Here is a 20,726-nt window from a genome sequence, read left to right as displayed (position 1 = left end):
GAAGAGAATAATAATAAACAAATAAATAAACTTAGTCAAATGTCTCATTCAAAATTTAAGGAACTTTTGTTCATCTATTTTGAATTTAAATTTAAAATTCTTGTTATACATTTTGAATTCAATTTTGGCAACCTTGTCCTTATAATTATTATAAACACTTTGATAATGGTAACTCATTTTGGGTGCTATTGTTATTTATAATAATTTCAATATGCTTTGATATAAATAATAATTTATAAATCAATTGAATTTTAGTTCAATTGACTATGTTGAAATACATTATACTCCTATTTATGAATGAGATTAGATTATTAAAAAATAAAATGTTCAAAAACTTATAAAACTATATATATAAAATAATAACTTTAAAAAATCAATACAAAACAATACAAGCAAATATCACAATTGCTCGGCATTTGCATTTAAAAAAAAAAAAAAGATAAAAGCAGACCTATTCTTAAATTCATCGAGTAGTTCAACTTTTCATAGTATATTTCATATTTATAGATATGCTAAAATACATTCAATCGCCCTATATAAAATTAGCATTCTTTATAAACAATCACCCACTATAACAATATTTCGTTATAACAATTAACAACTAAATTTTTAATTGAATATTTTTTTTATGTTTTATTTTAACTTTTCTAATAACTTTTCACTTATAACAATGTCAATTATAGTTATGAAATACATTATTTATTATATTAGTTCTTTATAAAAATATATTGCCTAAAATTTTAAATAAAACTATAGTTTTGATATTGCCTCTCTCAATAATATAGTCTCCAAAGTTCACACTCATATATTCTCTTACAGTATATTATATTTTTATCTGTACATTAACTCTTTTAGTTTTTTAAGATAGAGAGAATAGGTAAAAAGCAACACAAATAAAGTGATAGTTGCAGTGTTGTTAGAATTGAATCGGCTGGTTAGATTGGTTAGTTCAATAAATTAATTCGAATAAAGTGATTGAACCAACTTTTTGATGAATTGCTTGGTAAAAAATAAAAAATCAGAAAAATTAAAAAAGAAACTGCAACAAATTGGGCAGTTTCCTAGCAATTTCCGGGACTCAGTTTACTAACAAAATGAAAACAGTATTTCACTGCGGTTCTCCTCTGTTTTAAGGCTACTAGGCTACCATTATTAATATTACTACAATTTCCCCCACCGCCCCCCAACTTTATATGGTTTCAGCTTCTTTTTCTCTCAATCTCTTGAACTTTTAAAGTTGAAAAAGAAAACATGTGTCTTTCGATGCGAAAAAAAAGTTCCTTTTTTTGGGTTTTAGAGTTTCGACATTTCCTGTTTGGAAAGCTTTGGTTGATTGAAGAACACAGCAAAAGCTCGCCATAATTTTGGCTTTCGCGCTTTAACAAAAGCAAACGCTGTCGTTCCGTCGTCTGAGAGATGAGGATTTGGGCTTATGTGTATTCGTACCTTTGGGCTTCTACGACTAAAATTGCAATGTTTTTTGGGTTTATCAAAATACACAACAAAAATTAAAAGCCCAAAACCATGTGCAGTTTTCGAATCTGTTTCCAAAAAATTCAAAGAATTTTTTTTTGGTAAAAATATCTCTCCAATCCCTTTCACTTTTGATATTAAGCAAATTGGTCGTTCTAAAAAAAATTGAAACAATTTATTCATTTTCAATGAAAATTAATCACAACTTTAATTTTTTTGTCGATTTTACATAAATATGACTGGTATATCATAACAACAAATTTAGCTCTCATAATTTACACATTCGATCAATTTGGTAATGATTTAACAAATTTAGCCCGCAATATTTTTGTAAATGTGTAAATATTGAAGGCTAAATTTATTAATTTTTTTTAGAATTAAGATGAAATTAACAAAATATGTAAACATTGAGAGCCAAAATTGTTATTATATCAATCAAAATTGTGCACAATTGAATAAAGACATTAATGCTATGAATAATTGTTCTTAATTGCTTATATCAAAACTGAAAGGGATTAAATTGTTTTGATTTTTTTGAGAGAGACTAATTTGTTCGATTACAAAATTGAAAGGGCTTGGAGAGGTATTTTTACCAAATTTTGTACAAAGAACTTATTTTTTAGGATTAATATATCCAAATAATTATTATCATAATTAATATTATAAAACCAATAAGTGATCGATGCGTTGGTAAGTTTGATAAGTCACATTGCACTCTTAAAGAAATAATACAAATTTGAACTTTAGAGATAATATTGTTAAAATAGACAACCACGAACCTTGAACATAAATTATAAAACTAATTATACTTGATAAAAATAATTAATATTATAAAACACAATAATAACAATAATCAAAATATATTTAAATGTAATATAACCAAAAATACACATAAATTTTACTAAATTAAAACACAAATCTTCTCGTAACATTAACAACAATGATGACATTCTCTTTACAAGTTTAAAAATTATATGAAATTGTGATTTTATATCATTCTTATTATTTTTTAATAAGAAAATGACAAATTAAATTTTTCTCTTAATTTTAATACATTTAATTGAATTTAAATTTTTAAAGAGGAAAAACTGAAAATTAAGAAGAAAAATTTTAACTTATCATTCTCTTGTTAAAAACGAATAGAAATGAAATAGAATCACAGCACAATCTTTTTTTTTCATTATTTAAAATTAAATAATTTTACACCGCTGTTGTCTGTGACAGCTAATTGGTAGTCATGGCAGTAGAATCTTCTACACTACCGACATGTTTTTTATATTATATTCTTACTCTTTTTAAGATTTTAATTAAAGAATTATATTTTATTACATTATTTAATACGAGTTTCGATATGTTTTTGTATTTTAACATTTTCTTATCTCTACATAGCTTCGTATTTCATTTATTTTTATTATCTTATAATAGCAATTGCATCTAAAATTATTGAAATTCGGCATGTATATACGTATTCTTTTTCCTTTTCTTTTCCTTTATATTTATCATATAAGAAGTAGATTTAAAAATAATTTTAATTTTAATTTTAATTTTAATTTTAATCTCTAAATCGTGGTATCAAGTTAATGTGATTTTAACTCATTTAAATCAGGGTAGTGTAGCATAAGCATCAACTTTACTTCTAAACTAACTTATGCCTGTACAGTTGGGAAAGAGAAAAATATTTCATACACAATAGCATGAGTTACCTGCATCTTATCATTAAATAAAAAAAAAGTTGTGAAGAACCTATAAATAAATGTTTAACTAAATATTGATTAATTACAACTATTATAAATAAATGTTATTAACTATTGGTTTATGATTTAAGGTATTGGATTTAGGAGGTAGGGCTTTAGTACATATTTATAATTAATTTTTATTTAATTATGTTTAAATTTTTATGAAATAAAAGAATGGAAAAGTAGGAAAACAAGAAATATGATAATAAAAGAGAATGCATTTTATTTATTAATAGAGATATTTTTATTTTAAATAATTTAATTTTTTCTTTTACATTATTTAAACTTACTTTTCTTTTTTTTTCATTCTCTTATGTCTTATTTTCTTACGTCTTGATTATTAAGTTTTAAATAAAATTCAATTGAAGAGCTTTTGAAAATTAAAGTTTTAAATAAGAGTATTAGTTTAGCCATTTAATAATAATTAAGGTAGTTCACATATATAAACATAGTCCATATTTGATATCTAATTAATGTGGAACTAAACTTTCCATTTTCTCAACATAATTCACAAGTGGCTTACTTTAAGTATTAATTTCTCATTTATCACTCAACCATTTGAGCATATGATATACCGTTATAAAGATCTCATGGAGTAAAATAGAAAATCATAATTTTATGATTCAAATCTTCACATTTACTAATCGAGAATATGCCTCAAAGCTTCCAAAAAATCAATTATTTTCTAACAAAATTTTTGTTTGAAATGATAATTTAACTGCTACACTATTAATAATAAGTACAACTCTGACTAAAATAATACAATATGATAATGTAAGTGACTAAAACATAAAGTGACTAAAATATAATTTATCTATATTTATAACATAAATAAAATTATTAATATTTATTTTTACATCATTTATTTATTGTTTTTTTTTGTTTTTGCAGCAAATCAATATAACATTTTACTTTTTACTTGTTTAATAAAGTTGGTGTTGCATGTCGTACACAAAATTTACTTCTAAACGAATTGTGGTTGGGAAATGGGAACATAAATATTAAAACATGGGACTCACAATAAATTTCTAATTGTACAAAAAAAAAAAAAACACCTGTAGACATCTTCTAAATGCCAGCCACTAACTCTACATAAATATCATCCGTCAAAGCGCAATTTGAGAGTTGACAGGCATAGTACAAAGCAAAAACAATGACAGGCATTCGGCTCATCTCCACCAGCACTGTTAAAGCCGCGAATCCCAAGAACCAATCTCCAATCATCGACTTAACCCCATGGGATCTTCAGTTCCTCCTGTCAGATTACATACAGAGGGGTGCTCTTTTCCATATTCCTCAGTTGAGCCAAGACCAAGAATCTGAGGCCTTGTTGGTTCACTACGTTAAATCCTCTCTGTCCAAGTGTCTGGACCACTTCCCACACTTGACGGGTCGCCTCGCCGCCGTCGAACACGATGACAACACCACTTCCTTTTTCTCTGACTGCAACAATGGCGGAGCTTTGTTCGCTCACGCCGTCGTTGATGACGTGAGCACTAGGGATATCATCGAGCCTGTTTATGTTCCTTCCTTTGTCGACTCTTTTTTTCCGTTGCGTGGAGTTAAAAACTGCCAAGGTACTGTCGAACCGTTAGTCGCTGTTCAAGTGACGAAGGTCGTTGATGGGGCTTTCATCAGTATCTCCATCAATCATTCCGTCATGGATGGCGCATCCTTTTTCCATGCCTTCAGCTCCTGCTTGGAAATCGTTAATGGTTCCTCTAGTTTATCCAAACCCCCGGTTTTCGAACGTTGTTTCCTTAATAATAATACAACCGACGATTTTCATACCATTCGTATTCCAAATTCTTACATCAAGCAAATTGCAAACGAGGCCGATGATGCTCCATCAGGCGTGAAAGTGAGAGTTTTTCATTTCAGCAAGGAGGTTATCGCAAAGCTTAAAGAGAAATCCAATGCTGAGGTTGGCATTAACGACGAGATCTCCTCTCTTCAAGCTCTACTCTGTCACTTATGGCGATCCATCGTTCGCAACAAGAAAATTGACCCCGATCAAGAAACCAGCTATTGCTTGCTGATCGATGCTAGGAAACGGATCCGGGGTCTGTCCAAAGCATACTTTGGGAATGCTTTGCAAATCGAGACCGTAACTATGAAAGTCAAGGAGCTGCTAGACAATGGACTCGGCAACGCGGCGTGGCAAATGAACAAGGTGGTGGCTTCCTGCAACGAGGAAAAGCTTAGGAATTTCTTTGAATGTTGGAAACGATGTCCTAAGCTAACTAGATTGAGCAATCTAGCGCCAAATATCGCTGTGGTGACGAGCGGTTCACCTCGATTCGGTATCTATGGGGGCAACACCGGATTGGGAAGGCCGGTGGCAATACTGAGCGGGCCGGGGAACAAGTTCGATGGGAGGGCCACGATGCAATCTGGGAAGGAAGACGGAAGCATTGACATTGAAGTTTGCCTTCCAGTGGAGACATTTGAAGCCATGGAAAAGGATGAGGAGTTTATGAATACTGTTAGCATCAAATCTTAATTGAAGTCGTAACAATTCAAGGGTGTTTCCCTCCATCGATCATACAGGATGATATTTTGGGGCATGTTGTTTGTTAAGACGGGGGTGACGTATATGTGTTGGCTTATGGAGTGTTTGGTTATAATGATTTTCGGTTGTGTTCAATGTTGGGAGATTCATGTTGCATGACTTTAATCTGCAGCAAACTAATTCCCTACGATCCTTTTGATGATTTTGTGTAAAAGTATTCCTACTTTTTGGGGTTAATAAAAAGATTCGTCCTGTAAAACATTAATAAAATGTGTGATATTTATATTTTGATAGTAAATATTGGATAGGCCGTTATGTATTGTTTGTCATAAAATGGTTCCAAGTAATCTAAATTTTATTTTCATCAAATTTTTGGTATATTTTAACTAATATCATCTTATACCCGCGGTGCATTCCAACTTATACATGTTAATACAATTTTAATATTTTAAATCATTTTTTATCTTAATCATCATTTCAATTTTTTAATTACATTTAAATTTAAAATATAATTATTAAATTAAGTTATTGTTTTAATTAATAATTTTAAAATTTATTATTTGCATATGAATATAATTTATATTTTATTAAAAACTAAAAATTAAATTATAGATATATATGAAAAACCTTTAAAAACATTAATAAATCTAAAATGGTGCACCCAACACATCCATACTAATATATACTATAATACTAACATACAATAAATAATTTTAACTAAAAATCTTATCACACGTGTATATGTGTAGAAAACCACAAATTTAAAATATAAATGTGTATTTAAAAATAACATACAATAAATAATGAAATGTATAGTTTGAAACTAATTAATAATAACATATGAAATCTGTACTATATTATTAATATATACAATCGATGGAGGTAATAAGATATATTTAGATATTTTAATATTTTACTAACGTGAGTGGTAGATTAATAATATTTTACTAACGTGATTGACATATATGGATATTTTATTAATTTTTAATTAATAAAAGAATTAAAATACTCTCAAATAATATAATTTATAGATATTTTATAATTTCTATAATCAAATTGGATAAAAGACTTATATAATAAAATAAATAGTAGAATGTTTTTCATCTTTCAATAGATAAATGTGACATTATATAAATTCCTAGTCATATTATGTGGTGTCAACTTTAAACATTTCCTTCCAGGGGAAAGGAGATTTTGGTGCCTAACAAATACAAACTTGAATGATGATTGGACGTACTATGTCTAATTTGATTTATTATATTATCGATTAGGTTTTAATTTAATTAATATTAATATTATTAGTGTAGGAAAATATTAATTTAAGTATGTTAAAATATATTATTCTCTTATTTAATTAGGAGTTGGGGAAATTATAAATAATTTTAAACATTATATAAAAAATTATTAAAATCTATAATAATATTGTTATAAAAATAATAACTAAATCATAACTAAAGTATATTGGATTGATGGGTCCATAAAGTTCCAAATATAAAACAAATAAATCCCACCTTGGCATGTGAAAGACAGAGTAAAAATAGTAAAGCAGCTTTTTATTCTTAAGTCTTACGTTTTAGAAACTAGATCTGATCTCTAAGAAGCGTAGTAGGGATAAAAATATTGAATGCTATGCATACATTGCTTGTCACCTACTTTTCTTTACCACTGATTATTGTTCTAATGTCACTTGTTAAGGTTTTCTTTAAAGAAATAAACTAAAAAAAGCAACCGCAGTCAATAATATTTTATGTATTAAGTTTTTTTATAGAAAATTTGATGAAGTTAAAATGATTGTTTAACCATTAAATTTCATTATTAATTTATTGGAATAATTTAAAATTATATATGATTTTTGATTTGATGTACAAAGTTATATATGAGCTATAATTTTATGAAATTTTATAAACGATATTTTGATTTAATTTAATTTTTACAAATAACTAACATCGGTATTCATATAAAATCATTTTATGTTTACATATTATATATACAAAAATTACACTTATATAATATAAAAATAAATTAATTGATTCATTTCTTTAAATATATATAATTGAATCAATATCAAAATTTTATATACACATTTAAATTAAAATCAACATTTAATATGTATAACTGCATATTGAATCAAAGTTCACATGTAGTTTTGATATTTATCCTTAATTTATATTATATTTAAATATTAATTGAATTAGTATTACAAGTAGATTTAATATGGACTTACTTGAAAAAAAGTTAAAATATATTTTTAAATAATAAATTTTATTATAAAAGTGTTTATATCTTTCTGTATTTTGTAAAATTATATTAGTTTAAACTACAATTTTAAAAGAAATCTCAAAATAAATCAATTAGGAGTCAACATTTAATATTCGATATTGATATTAATATCGTATATATATAATTTTTCTTTCGTTTGGATTGGATGGTAAAAGAAGGGAATAAGAGGAATGTTTTTCAATACGCAATCACTCCACATTCAAAGAAGAAATCATTCCTGTTTCGCCCACATTCACTATTTCAAAAATCCATGAATCGATTCAAAAGTTACCCAATGGTTTCACACAGACACATGATCTAATTTTAATAAAGCAACGCCTGATTTTAGGAAACCATTTAGGGGAAGAGAATTACAGCAGTAAAATTTGTTGAGAAAGGATAATGCAGGGTCTTGAATTAGAAGACAGTTTGATTCTGTGTCTCTTGCCAATTTAATAGGATTAGGAACACCAATAAGGTTGCATTTCCTTTGCTCAATTATTAAACAGAAATTGGTAGAAGCTCTGGTGCAGTATTTCAGTACGTATACTATCTTTCAATCATTGCTTGGTATAACAGTTTCCAAAAGGCTTTATATTATCCAATCTCTCAAACTCTTTCAGCTCTCCTCTATCTCTCAAAGAAGAAGAAGAAGAAGAAGAAAAATGGGTACCAAAAGAAAGACTCTTTTCTTCGCTTTTTTTCTACTGCTATCCTCTGCTCACTCCTTCTATCTCCCTGGTGTTGCCCCTCGCGATTTCCAAAGGGTACCCTCTTTTTCTTTTCTCTACCTCTCTCTGGGTTTATCTTTGCTCTCTTCAATCGTTAGTGTTCGTGTTGATATGTCGGTCAGTTTTGTTTTTCGATAACGAGGGTGGGAGTTGTTGGATCTAGTGTTTTCGAGGTCTGATCTGATGTGTTTCTGGTTCATTTCTTCTAGATCGGTTGTTTTATATTTAGATTTAGAGTTGATTTTTCGTTTTACTGGTAAATTTGCCTTTGCTTTGCTTTTTTTTTTTTTTCAATTTTGATTCTGAAATGTTGGGCTAGTTACAGCGTAAGCTGAAAAAAGCATTTCAGTTGAGAAAATCACTGAAGCTAAATTAAAGAGAAATTCGACATACCCTTTGTTTATTTTTAAATCTTAAGGCTTAGAGAATCATAAATTGCATAGAGATTTAGCTATTGTATCGGGTTTTTGAACAATGTTGAACTTATTTTTGGCTTTAAAGATGTAATGCCAATTGCGGCTAGTAATTGTGCTAGTTTAATCTACATGTTTAAGTTGCGCAGATGTATGATGTCCAAGAAGCACCATGTCTCCTGAGCCCTGATTGCTTAATGTGAATAACAACTATGTGCAGATACCTAATGCAATATAGTTTTAGATTCATAGTGTAATTCACTGTGATGCATTATTATTTTTGAATATGGCTTATAGTTTTAGAATTTTGACCAGGGGAGCTTTTGGTGTGGGGTTAGAAGCTGGTCGAGCTCGCCATTTCAATGATAATGATCACTGATATGATATGAAGAAATGAAAGCGATTTCATTCTTTGTCAAGATCTTACTTTTTGTGTTTCTTAATATCTTCTGAAATTAAGGATGTGCTCCCTTACACTGTATTTCCTTTTTGTCAATGAATATCCAAAGCTATACAGAGGTCATAGTTTTTCAAGTTCCAAGAGATTAATGACTATATGGCCAGAAACATAAAAGTGTATTTAGTGTTAAAAATTCACGTGGTGCCTGGACCATCAGTTCATAGAGTTTAAAAATTGGTGAATTGGTTATAATTTTGCATGCTTCTCTAGGGTACTATTACTCCACCTTTATAATATTTTGGGGCAAGGGATCTGTGGCAGGGTTATTTGGATTATATTGTTCGGAATTTTTTTAATGATCTTTTTTCTTATAGTTTTCATCTCTTTGTTATTCTTAATTGTCATACATCTTAAAATTTCCTTTTTCTGATTCTGAACAGGGTGATCCCCTTTATGTAAAAGTGAACAAATTGTCATCTACAAAGACTCAACTCCCATACGACTATTACTTCTTAAATTATTGTAAGCCACCCAAGATTGTGAACAATGCTGAAAATTTGGGTGAGGTGCTACGTGGTGATCGCATAGAAAATTCTGTCTACACAGTGCGCATCTGTGACCTTTTGTGGTGTTGTTTCCTTGTTGCTGACAAGTATTTAACTAAAAGCTTTTTAGTTTGTATCTGCAATTCTTTTTTCATTGTTTATCATGTGTTTTGCTTTAGTTTGAAATGAGGGAGGATCAGCCTTGCAAAGTAGTCTGTCGAATAAAACTTGATGCAGAATCTACAAAGAACTTCAAGGAAAAAATTGATGATGAATATCGCGTTAATATGTAAGTAACAAGTAACGGTTCATGTTTCCTTGTTCCTTTCCCTCTAGGGAGATGCATTTGTGTGGTTTTACCTCTTTTTGTTTTAATGTTTGCTTCCCTACCACTGTCCTTTTTCTCTCCATTTGTGGCTAATACGTTTTTGATGCTTGTTTATACTAAATTATCTAAACTTGATGCTCAGGATTCTTGACAACCTTCCTGTTGCTGTTCTTAGACAAAGGAGGGATGGAAGTCAGTCAACAACATATGAACATGGTTTCCGTGTTGGGTTCAAGGGGAATTATGCTGGGGTATGCTCAAGCAAGTTGCTATTGTCTTCAAAATTTATGTTTGTTTTTTTTTATCTCAACCATCTATTTGCCTTTGCAGAGCAAAGAGGAGAAGTATTTCATCAACAACCACTTGAGCTTCAGGGTCATGTTTCACAGGGATACTGAGACTGATGCTGCTCGAATTGTTGGATTTGAGGTTACTCCTAACAGGTTCTTTTATCAATTTCTTTCTTTTTGTTCAGTTTTTTTTCTTTTACATTTAGTTGAACTGTATTTGTTATTAGGTAGGACAAATGCCAAATCGTGCAATTCAATGTTCTACTTCTATTGTTTTCTTTTTGCTTCTGAAAACTCATCATAATAGGATAAAGGATATTTTCTGTTGGTTATTAGAGGACTGACTTGTTTCATTATTCTTCACTGTGTGGCTCTTATCAACAGCATTAATCACGAATACAAAGATTGGGATGAGAAGAATCCCCAAGTAACAACATGCAATAAGGATACCAAAAATCTAGTTCCAGGTAGCACTGTTCCACAAGAAGTAGACCTAGGGAAGGAGGTTGTCTTCACATATGATGTAACTTTCAAGGTATTCTGCCTCCCCTTTCTCTTTCTTACATTGATCTTTTTACACTGCATATCCTAATGCATAGGTTAACTTTTGGTTTTCTGCAGGAGAGTGATATCAAATGGGCTTCTCGTTGGGACACATACCTTCTGATGAATGATGATCAGATCCACTGGTTCTCCATCATAAACTCATTGATGATTGTTCTCTTCCTCTCTGGCATGGTAGCCATGATCATGATGAGAACATTGTATAAAGATATTTCAAACTACAATCAATTGGAAACCCAAGACGAGGCTCAGGAAGAAACTGGATGGAAACTTGTCCATGGAGATGTCTTTAGGGCCCCAAACAACTATGGTTTACTCTGCGTTTATGTTGGTACAGGTGTCCAGATCTTTGCTATGACGCTTGTAACAATGATATTTGCATTGCTGGGCTTCTTATCTCCTTCCAATCGTGGAGGGCTTATGACTGCTATGGTTCTCTTGTGGGTTTTCATGGGAATATTTGCCGGTTACTCTTCAGCACGTCTATACAAAATGTTCAAGGGCACGGAGTGGAAGAGGAATACTTTAAAAACAGCATTTATGTTTCCTGGTGTCCTATTTGTCATCTTCTTTGTGCTGAATGCACTAATTTGGGGAGAGCAATCTTCTGGTGCAGTGCCATTTGGGACAATGATCGCTCTTGTTTGTTTATGGTTTGGTATATCAGTTCCATTGGTCTTTGTTGGCAGTTACTTGGGTTTCAAAAAGCCAGCCATTGAAGATCCTGTGAAGACCAACAAAATTCCCAGGCAGATACCAGAGCAGGCATGGTACATGAAGCCACTCTTCTCTATACTCATTGGAGGGATTCTTCCTTTTGGGGCTGTTTTTATCGAGCTCTTCTTCATCTTGACATCAATCTGGCTGAACCAGTTCTATTACATCTTCGGTTTCCTTTTCATAGTATTCATTATTCTAATAATCACCTGCGCGGAGATAACAATCGTGCTATGCTACTTCCAGTTGTGCAGTGAAGACTACTATTGGTGGTGGAGATCTTACTTGACTGCTGGCTCCTCTGCATTTTACCTTTTCCTGTACTCGATTTTCTACTTCTTTACCAAGTTGGAGATCACCAAGCTAGTTTCAGGCATCCTTTACTTTGGCTACATGGTAATCGTTTCATATGCCTTCTTTGTCCTGACAGGAACCATTGGTTTCTATGCTTGCTTTTGGTTTGTTAGAAAGATCTATTCCTCTGTGAAAATTGACTGAGATTGGAGATGAGAATGTAGAAACACGACCAGACCGATGCGAGATTTTACAGGCTGTACGAGACGAAAGCATTTTGCAGAGATTATTTTGGAAAAAAACAAAAAACAAACATATGCTACAGAAAATTTTCATGTCCTATTGTCTCGACAGTCTCTTTATATTTTTGCTCATTATAGGGTATCTTAGCTTGTTATCTTATCTACACTGTTAAAACCATACTCTTTTATGTAGTCTCTGCAAGGAGTAAAATTTGTTATCTAGTCTTTAGATATTTTGATACTTAAATAATAATCTCAACAGGAAAAAGAGGAACTTTCGAATTCATTTTAAATACGAATATGATAAGTTTAAACTCATGTTTATTACACTATTTCTTTTTGTTGTTGTTGTTCGATATGTTTATTGCACTATATATATATATATTATATATATATATTAATCTAGCTTGAACCTTGACCCCATTTCCATTCTCCTTTCTGGGAAATCTCGCAGCATAATAAACAAACAGGTTAACTCAAATTAAATGCATTTATCAACTCCTTTTAAATACCAATTTCCTTCGCATTCAACATTTGTTTTCATTGTTAGTGCCAAAGGCTTGGGACAAATTTAAGTCTCATTGTGGGAAAATTATATGTGGACTAGCTAGTTAGTTGTAAATTCCTTTTTCAAAAAAATATTATTATTTTCCAAGTTTGTAAAAATTGACAATAACACAATCCCTTATATTCCACAGGCTACAATCTTGAAAGCAAATTGTTTGAGCAAAATAGAATAAAGCTATCTCGAACCTTGACTCCTTACTAAGAACAAATATACCCCCAACAAATATCAAAGATATTCCAGCACACATTGGCGGTAGAGGGCCTCGAAAAGTGGCAACCATTGCTGGTGGATGGCTGAATTTCAGCACATGACACTCTGTGGCAAGCTGTGCATCATGTAGGGTTGAATAACTTCAGTCGGAGAATCTATAAAACATTAAGCAATCATATTGCAGAAACATAAAATATTACCAAGTATTTAGGATACATGGACAAACAGTGTGGTTCTGGGTTTCTGTCTGAACAAATGTTATCATTCATTGACTTGTTTCACTTTGATAGGCCTTTGAAGGGCAGAAAATATAAGAAATACATCAGTGAGCATAACGGGCAAAGAAATGTTACTTGAGACAATCTTGAAATACTAGATTTTATTGCATTCTCAAGCTATTCTTACAATTACAAAGTACAGAGCAATGAAGGGATTGCTTCCCAAGAAGATAAAATAGATTACAATGGCAATAGATTTTTACTACAAACCAGAGGCTTTCAATATCCTAAACAACAAAAAACCTTTGCACATGGACTCAGTATAAACTGTCGTCTCAATGAGCTTCTACTGGCTCTAATCACTGCTTCCTTCTGTATATCATGCAGGAACGAACAAATTGTATATATACATAGAGCTTATCTCCAATCATTTTTCACAATTTATATAAGAGCTTATTATACCCGGGGGTGTGTTGTGCATTTGTACAACTTCACCTGGGAATGCCAAAACAAATGGTTGGTGTTGTGATCTGGGGATTGTGGGCTTATTTACCCAAAATAACCCAAAAAAGTGCAGAATGACATGTTGGATTGAGAGAAAGAACAATGAAGAACCATGTTTATTTCATGTACTTTCTGATGAGCTCCATCAGCTGCAAATGACCTCCACTGAGAGTTTCTTCATGACACTAGGACACGGGTCTCCTCCAAACATTTCAGGAGCTACGGTCACTGTGCAGAAGTTCTGTCCTAAGCAAAGCTGCAAGGACAAAGACACAGGTCAATGTTCAAAGAGCTATGACATGAAACAAGAGCAGTAAAGGGTGGAGACAAAAAGTTAACATGATTGGAAGATGTAGATGTTGAGATTTTCAAGTTCCTTGGTTGTTAGTCCACCATTAATTTGCTAGTAATGTTATTTCGGGATGGAATAGGTGACTCAGATAGTTTGTATATATATCCGAAGGGGGAAGGAAAACCAATCAGAATGGGCGAATTCATAGACTTGCATTGCTAGTAAGGATTGCCAGATAAAGCTTAAAATCTGAACATGTAGCAAAATTCAGAGTTTTCACAACTCAATCATGGGTTTATTACCCACTATTCTAACAATAAAACAAGATGAAAAAGAGTAAGCGAATGGAACATACCCTATTAAAAGCATCATATGAGTGGTGAGCATGACAGCTTCCTTCACGGTAGCTTCCACAGACTCCTTCAGGAGTTCCAAAGCTAGCAAACTTTACGGCCGAGATTTTCTGCCCTGCATCACACTCTAAATGGACTTTTGGCCTTAGGGGTTTGTTGACTTTACCAGAGGCTTGCATCTCGTAATTCATTAGGGTTGGTTGCCACTCATAGATATCAGCACAAACACTGTCAGTTTCTCTGCGAACCAATGAAATTCCATTTGGATCTCCACCCGATTCCTCAAACACAACCAAAAAGTTCCCAGTTGGGTTGAGCCATGAACGAGGAACATGATACCTAAATACAAGTTAGCAACCACAAGTCAGTCTCTCAACAACTCCTTTGCTTGTAAGAGAAACTGTGAAGAAGATTAGTTTGTTTCTCTTACCATCTTTGAGATGCCTCTCCACAATTAGTTCCACATTTATTCTCCCTAAATGTTCCAGCATAGTTACAGGCACCACAATTTCCAGATGCTTTATATGCAGGCCAGTGGCGTCCAATGCTTTGTCCATTTATCCAAATCTGACCTTTTCCCATACTATTCATATCTAAGGCCAACGGAGCATTTCCAGCCGGAGCATTGAAAGTTGTCTGCAATATTTAATAAGAATGTCAATAAAAGCTTACTACTATAAGGCACTGTCAACTCTAGGGCCAATAGATCCAAGCTTTAATAAATGACCAAAACGATATTCATGCAACACTTTTGCAGGAATATATATATATAATCTTTGAAAACACTTAATAACCATGATGACATTTGCAGTAATGCAACTCTAGACAGCAGGTCATAGACTCTGATGTTCGGTTGTATTTTGAGATACTTACTTTGTACCATGTCAGTGGTTGCCTCTGTGCCACTGATGACCCCTTTGCCCACTCCACTGAGGAACTACCACTTAGTGAATGAAGATTCAATGCTTCTCCCTTAAGGCCAATCTGCAAAGGGATAAATAACCAAACAACCCCTTAGCACATAAGAACAACTTGAGAATAAATACGAGTATGCAAGAAAAATACCTTGTAAGACCATTTCTGCCATGAGAGATCTCTCCTTCCCTCATTCAGACCATTCAATGTAACAGGGCCAAGAATACCAGCATTCCATGTCTCAAAATGTGGACCAACATTCTGCATTCAAACAACAAATTCAAAAATCTGTAGACAAATTCCATAGGCATGAAGCTTTCAGCAGAGAAAGAGAGAGAGAGCATACGGGGAGACCAACAGCAATGCTTAGAAGCGAAATTGTATTGACACCAGCTCTCAGATTAACACCTTGGTTGAATGTTAGTTTGGGGAATTCTAGACTTCCATAGGAACTTCCTGATAAAACCAATTAGGGGCAAAGAAAAAATGTTAAGACATAAATGCTAATTGTCCTTAAAGCAGGCACCACAAGCCAACACAGTAGAATCGACCTACATAAGGTGGTTTACTAGATAAACAAATACACACACATGTATAAAACCAACAACAATCTGACCTGATAGTTGACCATTGACAAAAACATGCAAAGCATGGCCGGCTGAAAAGATAGTGAGAACAGGAGATTTTCCATTCTTCAAGAATCCTTCCCTGGGGTCAATCTTAACACTGCAAATGGAAACAGAATATACAAAATATTAATAAGTCAAATAATTGAAATTAAACAAGAATTTAATGGAATCTTGCTTTTACTTATCAAGGAATGAAAAGAATGCTTTGAGATAACTAAGTTGAATAAAGACAGATGATGCAAATTGAAATGAGGTATTGCTATTCACTACTTACGTTGTTGTGTACCACAAATAGTCAGTCGCATCTCTAGTTGTATTTATCTGCTCCAACAACCCGACCATCGTGAATGTACTGTCAACATCTGAAGCTGTCTCTTCATTGCATGCCTCCCAAGAGAATCCTCCATGCATGGGAACAGGAACCATCTTCTTCCGTGAAATTTGGGCACCAACCTATTACAAAAGTTTGTATAAATGTCAATATCATGTTTCTTTCATATTGTCAACCGAGGGAAAAGAGAAAACATTGGCTGATTCCTCTTTATGAATTCCACAAAAAGAACTTCAATGTGGAAGCCATCTCAAAATAAGCAATAGGACACACCACAAAAAATAGAATGTGTGATATTAATTTGGATAAGCTTTCTTTGCAAGATGCTTGACCAGAAATCATCTTGATAAAATATTGCTAAAAATAGAATAAAATCATTATAAAGTTTATTAGATGTTTCTCACCCTTGCAGTGTTATACACAGTATTCTTGCAGTCAGGAAGAATGCTGATGGACCAAGGAGGTAGGTTGTAGTGCATGTTCCTAAAGGCAACTTTTGCGTAAGAATTTGGGTTGTAATTCGCAAGGAAGGCAGCACAACCTCCAGTCTTGTAATTAAATACATGAGCCTGAATGGTTCAAATGGAATTATACATAAGTTTCCCATACAAACAATTTACAGTATTATGACTAAGGTTCTTAGAAATATAAGTCGTATTAACCTCCTCATAGTTTCCAAGTCGAATCACAGTGGGATCTCCATTTACTAAAGCTGGTTCACAGAGCTTTATAGCCCTATGCAAATCTTTCAAATGGCCCCACTTTGGTTGCCTCTTTAGTCCTGCATGACAACAAAACAGTTCTTCAAATCAATATCGAGGAACTAATTCTTAAAATATATTTCCGCTCACAATGAAGGCTGAAAACATAGACTGCATGGTTTTAAACTAAGAAAATAATAGAAACTAGATGATGCAGGGTCAACTACAAAAGTGCACCATTGATACTCTGTACGTACCATATTCATCAAGAGGAGCATCATAATCATAGCTGGTAGCAATGAATGGACCCCCAGCAGTTCGGCCAAAATTTGTTCCTCCTTGATACTGTTAAGATGAGTAACAAGTATATATGAACTTATTCTTCCCCAGATTGAACTTGTTAAATTGGAAAAGCAAGTTGATTACCATATAATAATTTATGAAGGCTCCTCCTTTCTGTATAAACCTCGCAACAGCAAATGCCATGTCTTCAGCAGGTCGGTAAGGAACTGCCCCTCCAAATTCAGTATACCTACACCATAAAAAGTAAAAAAAATAAATAAATCAAATGAAATTATCATCCAGGAGACATCTTTATATTTTTTAACTTGTAGTTTGCAAGCAAAGGAGTCAAAAATGATAATTCTCACAAAAACAATAGGCTTACCAGCCTGTCCAGGCTTCAGTCCACATTTTTGGTTTGTAGGCCTTGTTAGGAGAGAAGTAGTCACAATAGAAACCATTGCAGGTGTTAATCTGTTGGAAGAGATAGAAGTTAAGAAAACTTGAAATTATTAACTTAAATAACACCTCCGCTTGAATAACCATACATGATAAGACTAGATTATTCAAGAAGCCAAAAGGTTATATCAAACATTTATCCCTCATGTCTATGCCATTGGGAATCAACTTAGAAGTAGTCAACTGTTTTGACATCTCCGACCATTGAAAAAGAGACAGTTTTCTTCACTGACACCACTCACTATGTAAGTTCAAACAAATGCAATAATGATTGATGAAAGGAACATGGTCACCGTATATTATAACAAAAAATGGAAGTCCAGAAAGGATAAAATAAAAACATTCTTAACAGATAGGACTAGGAAATTGCAAAGCTGAGCCATGTGCAGTGAGACAACTGTGTTCATTTCAACCATGAGCAACAAGATGACGACACACTATCCACTAGCAAACTCCACTAAAGAAGATTGAATATAATATGATGGCCATTACAGTTGGATATGGAATTTTCCATAAAAAAAGGTTGAAGAATAAATGGCAGGGTATGCTTACAATAGGATCCGGTGCATCATCTTGCTTGCACATGACCCATGGGACACCAGTGCCTAGTCCTACAGCCATTTTAGCTGCCCAGTCACTGTAAGCTTTACCAGGTGCTCCAAGTTCGTATTCCATGGGCCCATATTCATTTTCAATCTGTCAAAAGCAGAGATTATATAAGGCACTGTTTCTTAGTTCATCATTGCATTCCAATGAATATCCAATCTTAAACTGAGAAGTGAGAATACTCGGAGCAAAGTGCCAAATAAAGAAATTAATTATAACTACAATGTACTGAATTTGTCTACCTGAGATAGAATAATAGGACCTCCTTGAGACTCAAACAACCTCTCAGCTTTCATCATACCAACAATCTTCTCAGTAAATCTTTGCATTTGAGCCTTCATCATAGCAATTAAAGTATGTGAGTATATTGGTTTGCTAAAAAATTCAAGAACAGCAAAGCAGAAAATTCATTTTTTTTCTGATATTCAATCACACTATTAAATTGAATACAATGAAACCCTATCAATGGACGGAAACTGGCTGACAATCACACTATTAAATTGAATACAATGAAACCCTATTGATGGACGGAAACTGGCTAACCTTGAAAGGTCGGTTGTTTGTTCTGAATTTGATGCCGGGAATGTACTTGAGCCAAACAGGAAAACCCCTGTAAAATAAAATAAAGTAAATTAAAAAATCATTGCTTGAACTACACTTTATCCTGAATATCTTTATAACTTTTAGAAAATAAAATATTTAGCATTACCCAAAGTTCCATTCAGCACAGACATAAGGTCCAATCCTGAGATGAACATAGAGGCCTGCTCGCTTCACCAGCTTAATAAATTTGACCAAATCATAGTTTCCTTCGAAGTGATACTACAATAACCAAAAATAGAGACAAATCTCAGAATCTAGTAAGCCATTTGATAAAACAAAAGCTCCTCTAAACCCAAAAAAATGGCTTTTTTTTTTCTTTAACAAAATGTTGCTTCTCATTACCATGCCAGGTGCAGGCTCATGGCCATTCCAAAAAACATATGTCTGAATCACATCTAACCCTCCTTCTTTAGCCTTCTGTATAAGATCTGGCCACATCTGTAAACGAACAAGAAAAACCCAGATATTTTTAACAACCAAACAACTTGCAGAAAACTTAAACATGCTACATTAACATAAAACAGGAAACTTTGGAAACAGTCAGATGAAAAAAATGCTTCAAAAATAGTTAAACTTGGGGGTTAGCGGACATAAAAGATCCGAACAAGTACATTTTGGAGAGAAAAAAAAAAGAATGAAGTGAGAAAGTATGCCTCGGGCGAGCTTCTTGGGTAGTGAATGGAACCAGAAATGAGGATCCTCCTTTGGCCATTAATGGTGATGGCCTTTCGGTCATAGGAAACCGAAGCAGTAACTGAACAAACCCAGGAAGCTAACAGAGCAAACCAAAAAGCATTCCACATTATAGGAAGCTTAAAATTAGAATTGATGGCCATGGCCAAAAAAAGGATATGAAGAAATGACCCCTCTTGTTTTTAAACAAAGTAACGAATGCCCTTTTTTTTGCCGTATTCTTTCACTTAAGCACTTTATTCTATTCTTCTTTATCTAGGATCCTTTTTAGGGGTGGGAAAAACGAATGGTTTTAGAAAGAAGAGGGACAAGGACAAGTAAAAAAAAAAAAAAAAAAAAAGGGCGCTAGCTGGTTATGTCTTTTGTCTGTACAATTGAGCTCTCCTTTTTTCTTTTTCTTTTTTTCCTTAAATGAGAAGCATTGAAAGGGGAAACATAAGCTAAAAACCTAACACATTACAATGTGTTTACTATAACTTGAATAGGGTTTTTCTTTTTCTTTGAGTTAGTGAATCAAGTGAGAAGCGAGAGGGTTTGAGTTTTTGCAGGTGTTTTGCAGCTTCATTTATAGACCCTCTAAATCACGGGGTTTGAAAGTGAAATGTGTGGATGGGACCCTTTTGATGTTTACACTTCAGTTTTAATCAATTTAATTAATAATCCACTTAACCTGGTTAATTTATCCGTTTTAAATTAGGTTTAGTTTTAGTTGATTGTTAATCATCAATTGAGCTGTTAATATCTGAGTTTATATAAAATATATATTTATTTTAATTCATTCATTTTAAAATTTTGAAGTTACAGTTGTAATAATTTAATTTAATCAGTGATATTTTATTTGTTTATTTAAATTTTAAT

At 32.6% G+C, this 20,726-nt stretch overlaps 3 protein-coding genes across 4 annotated transcripts; 2 read left to right on the top strand and 1 right to left on the bottom strand.

The window, feature by feature from the left end:
• The first annotated feature begins 4,283 nt into the window (after positions 1–4,283).
• On the top strand, positions 4,284–5,991 carry LOC108450275 (uncharacterized acetyltransferase At3g50280-like). The gene has a single exon (XM_017747826.2). It carries the CDS (start codon positions 4,363–4,365, stop codon positions 5,710–5,712), a length of 1,350 nt encoding a protein of 449 aa, XP_017603315.2. The 5' UTR covers positions 4,284–4,362; the 3' UTR covers positions 5,713–5,991.
• Positions 5,992–8,141: 2,150 nt separating this feature from the next.
• Positions 8,142–12,836, top strand: LOC108453354 (transmembrane 9 superfamily member 7-like). 2 transcript variants are annotated; one of them, XM_017751407.2, is made up of 8 exons: positions 8,142–8,520; positions 8,604–8,747; positions 9,965–10,129; positions 10,249–10,358; positions 10,540–10,648; positions 10,728–10,840; positions 11,072–11,222; positions 11,309–12,836. In XM_017751407.2, the coding sequence occupies exons 2-8, from the start codon at positions 8,646–8,648 to the stop codon at positions 12,464–12,466; spliced, it is 1,908 nt and encodes a 635-aa protein (XP_017606896.1). In that variant the 5' UTR covers positions 8,142–8,520; positions 8,604–8,645; the 3' UTR covers positions 12,467–12,836. The 2 variants fall into 2 exon arrangements, with proteins under 2 accessions (XP_017606896.1, XP_052884352.1); XM_053028392.1 differs by lacking the exon at positions 8,142–8,520 and having other exon boundaries at positions 8,531–8,747.
• Positions 12,837–13,631: 795 nt separating this feature from the next.
• Positions 13,632–20,434, bottom strand: LOC108453472 (beta-galactosidase 1-like). Its single transcript, XM_017751589.2, has 19 exons — positions 19,829–20,434; positions 19,518–19,613; positions 19,282–19,394; positions 19,116–19,182; positions 18,815–18,907; positions 18,519–18,662; positions 17,893–17,981; positions 17,652–17,757; positions 17,483–17,570; positions 17,187–17,305; positions 16,929–17,093; positions 16,468–16,646; positions 16,181–16,290; positions 15,911–16,020; positions 15,715–15,825; positions 15,523–15,633; positions 15,080–15,285; positions 14,652–14,988; positions 13,632–14,260 (listed from the first exon to the last, which is right to left on the bottom strand). The coding sequence occupies exons 1-19, from the start codon at positions 20,009–20,011 to the stop codon at positions 14,150–14,152; spliced, it is 2,538 nt and encodes an 845-aa protein (XP_017607078.1). The 5' UTR covers positions 20,012–20,434; the 3' UTR covers positions 13,632–14,149.
• Between the last annotated feature and the right edge of the window lie 292 nt (positions 20,435–20,726).

Source organism: Gossypium arboreum, chromosome 5, assembly GCF_025698485.1.
Source record: "Gossypium arboreum isolate Shixiya-1 chromosome 5, ASM2569848v2, whole genome shotgun sequence".
In the NCBI taxonomy this organism is placed as follows: Eukaryota; Viridiplantae; Streptophyta; class Magnoliopsida; order Malvales; family Malvaceae; genus Gossypium; species Gossypium arboreum.
The sequence above is the reverse complement of the archived record's forward strand: the minus strand, read 5'-3'. Positions and strand labels throughout refer to the sequence as shown.

Excerpts from the sequence above, each read along its gene's own strand:
- LOC108450275 (XM_017747826.2), top strand. The coding sequence starts at position 4,363 with ATGACAGGCATTCGGCTCATCTCCACCAGCACTGTTAAAGCCGCGAAT.
- LOC108453354 (XM_017751407.2), top strand. The coding sequence starts at position 8,646 with ATGGGTACCAAAAGAAAGACTCTTTTCTTCGCTTTTTTTCTACTGCTA. Across the intron at positions 10,359-10,539 it reads GATGAATATCGCGTTAATAT|GATTCTTGACAACCTTCCTG; the intron begins GTAAGTAACAAG and ends CTTGATGCTCAG. Across the intron at positions 10,841-11,071 it reads TTTGAGGTTACTCCTAACAG|CATTAATCACGAATACAAAG; the intron begins GTTCTTTTATCA and ends TCTTATCAACAG.
- LOC108453472 (XM_017751589.2), bottom strand. The coding sequence starts at position 20,011 with ATGGCCATCAATTCTAATTTTAAGCTTCCTATAATGTGGAATGCTTTT. Across the intron at positions 17,571-17,651 it reads CCTTCATAAATTATTATATG|TATCAAGGAGGAACAAATTT; the intron begins GTAATCAACTTG and ends TCATCTTAACAG. Across the intron at positions 16,021-16,180 it reads TGTCAATGGTCAACTATCAG|GAAGTTCCTATGGAAGTCTA; the intron begins GTCAGATTGTTG and ends TGGTTTTATCAG.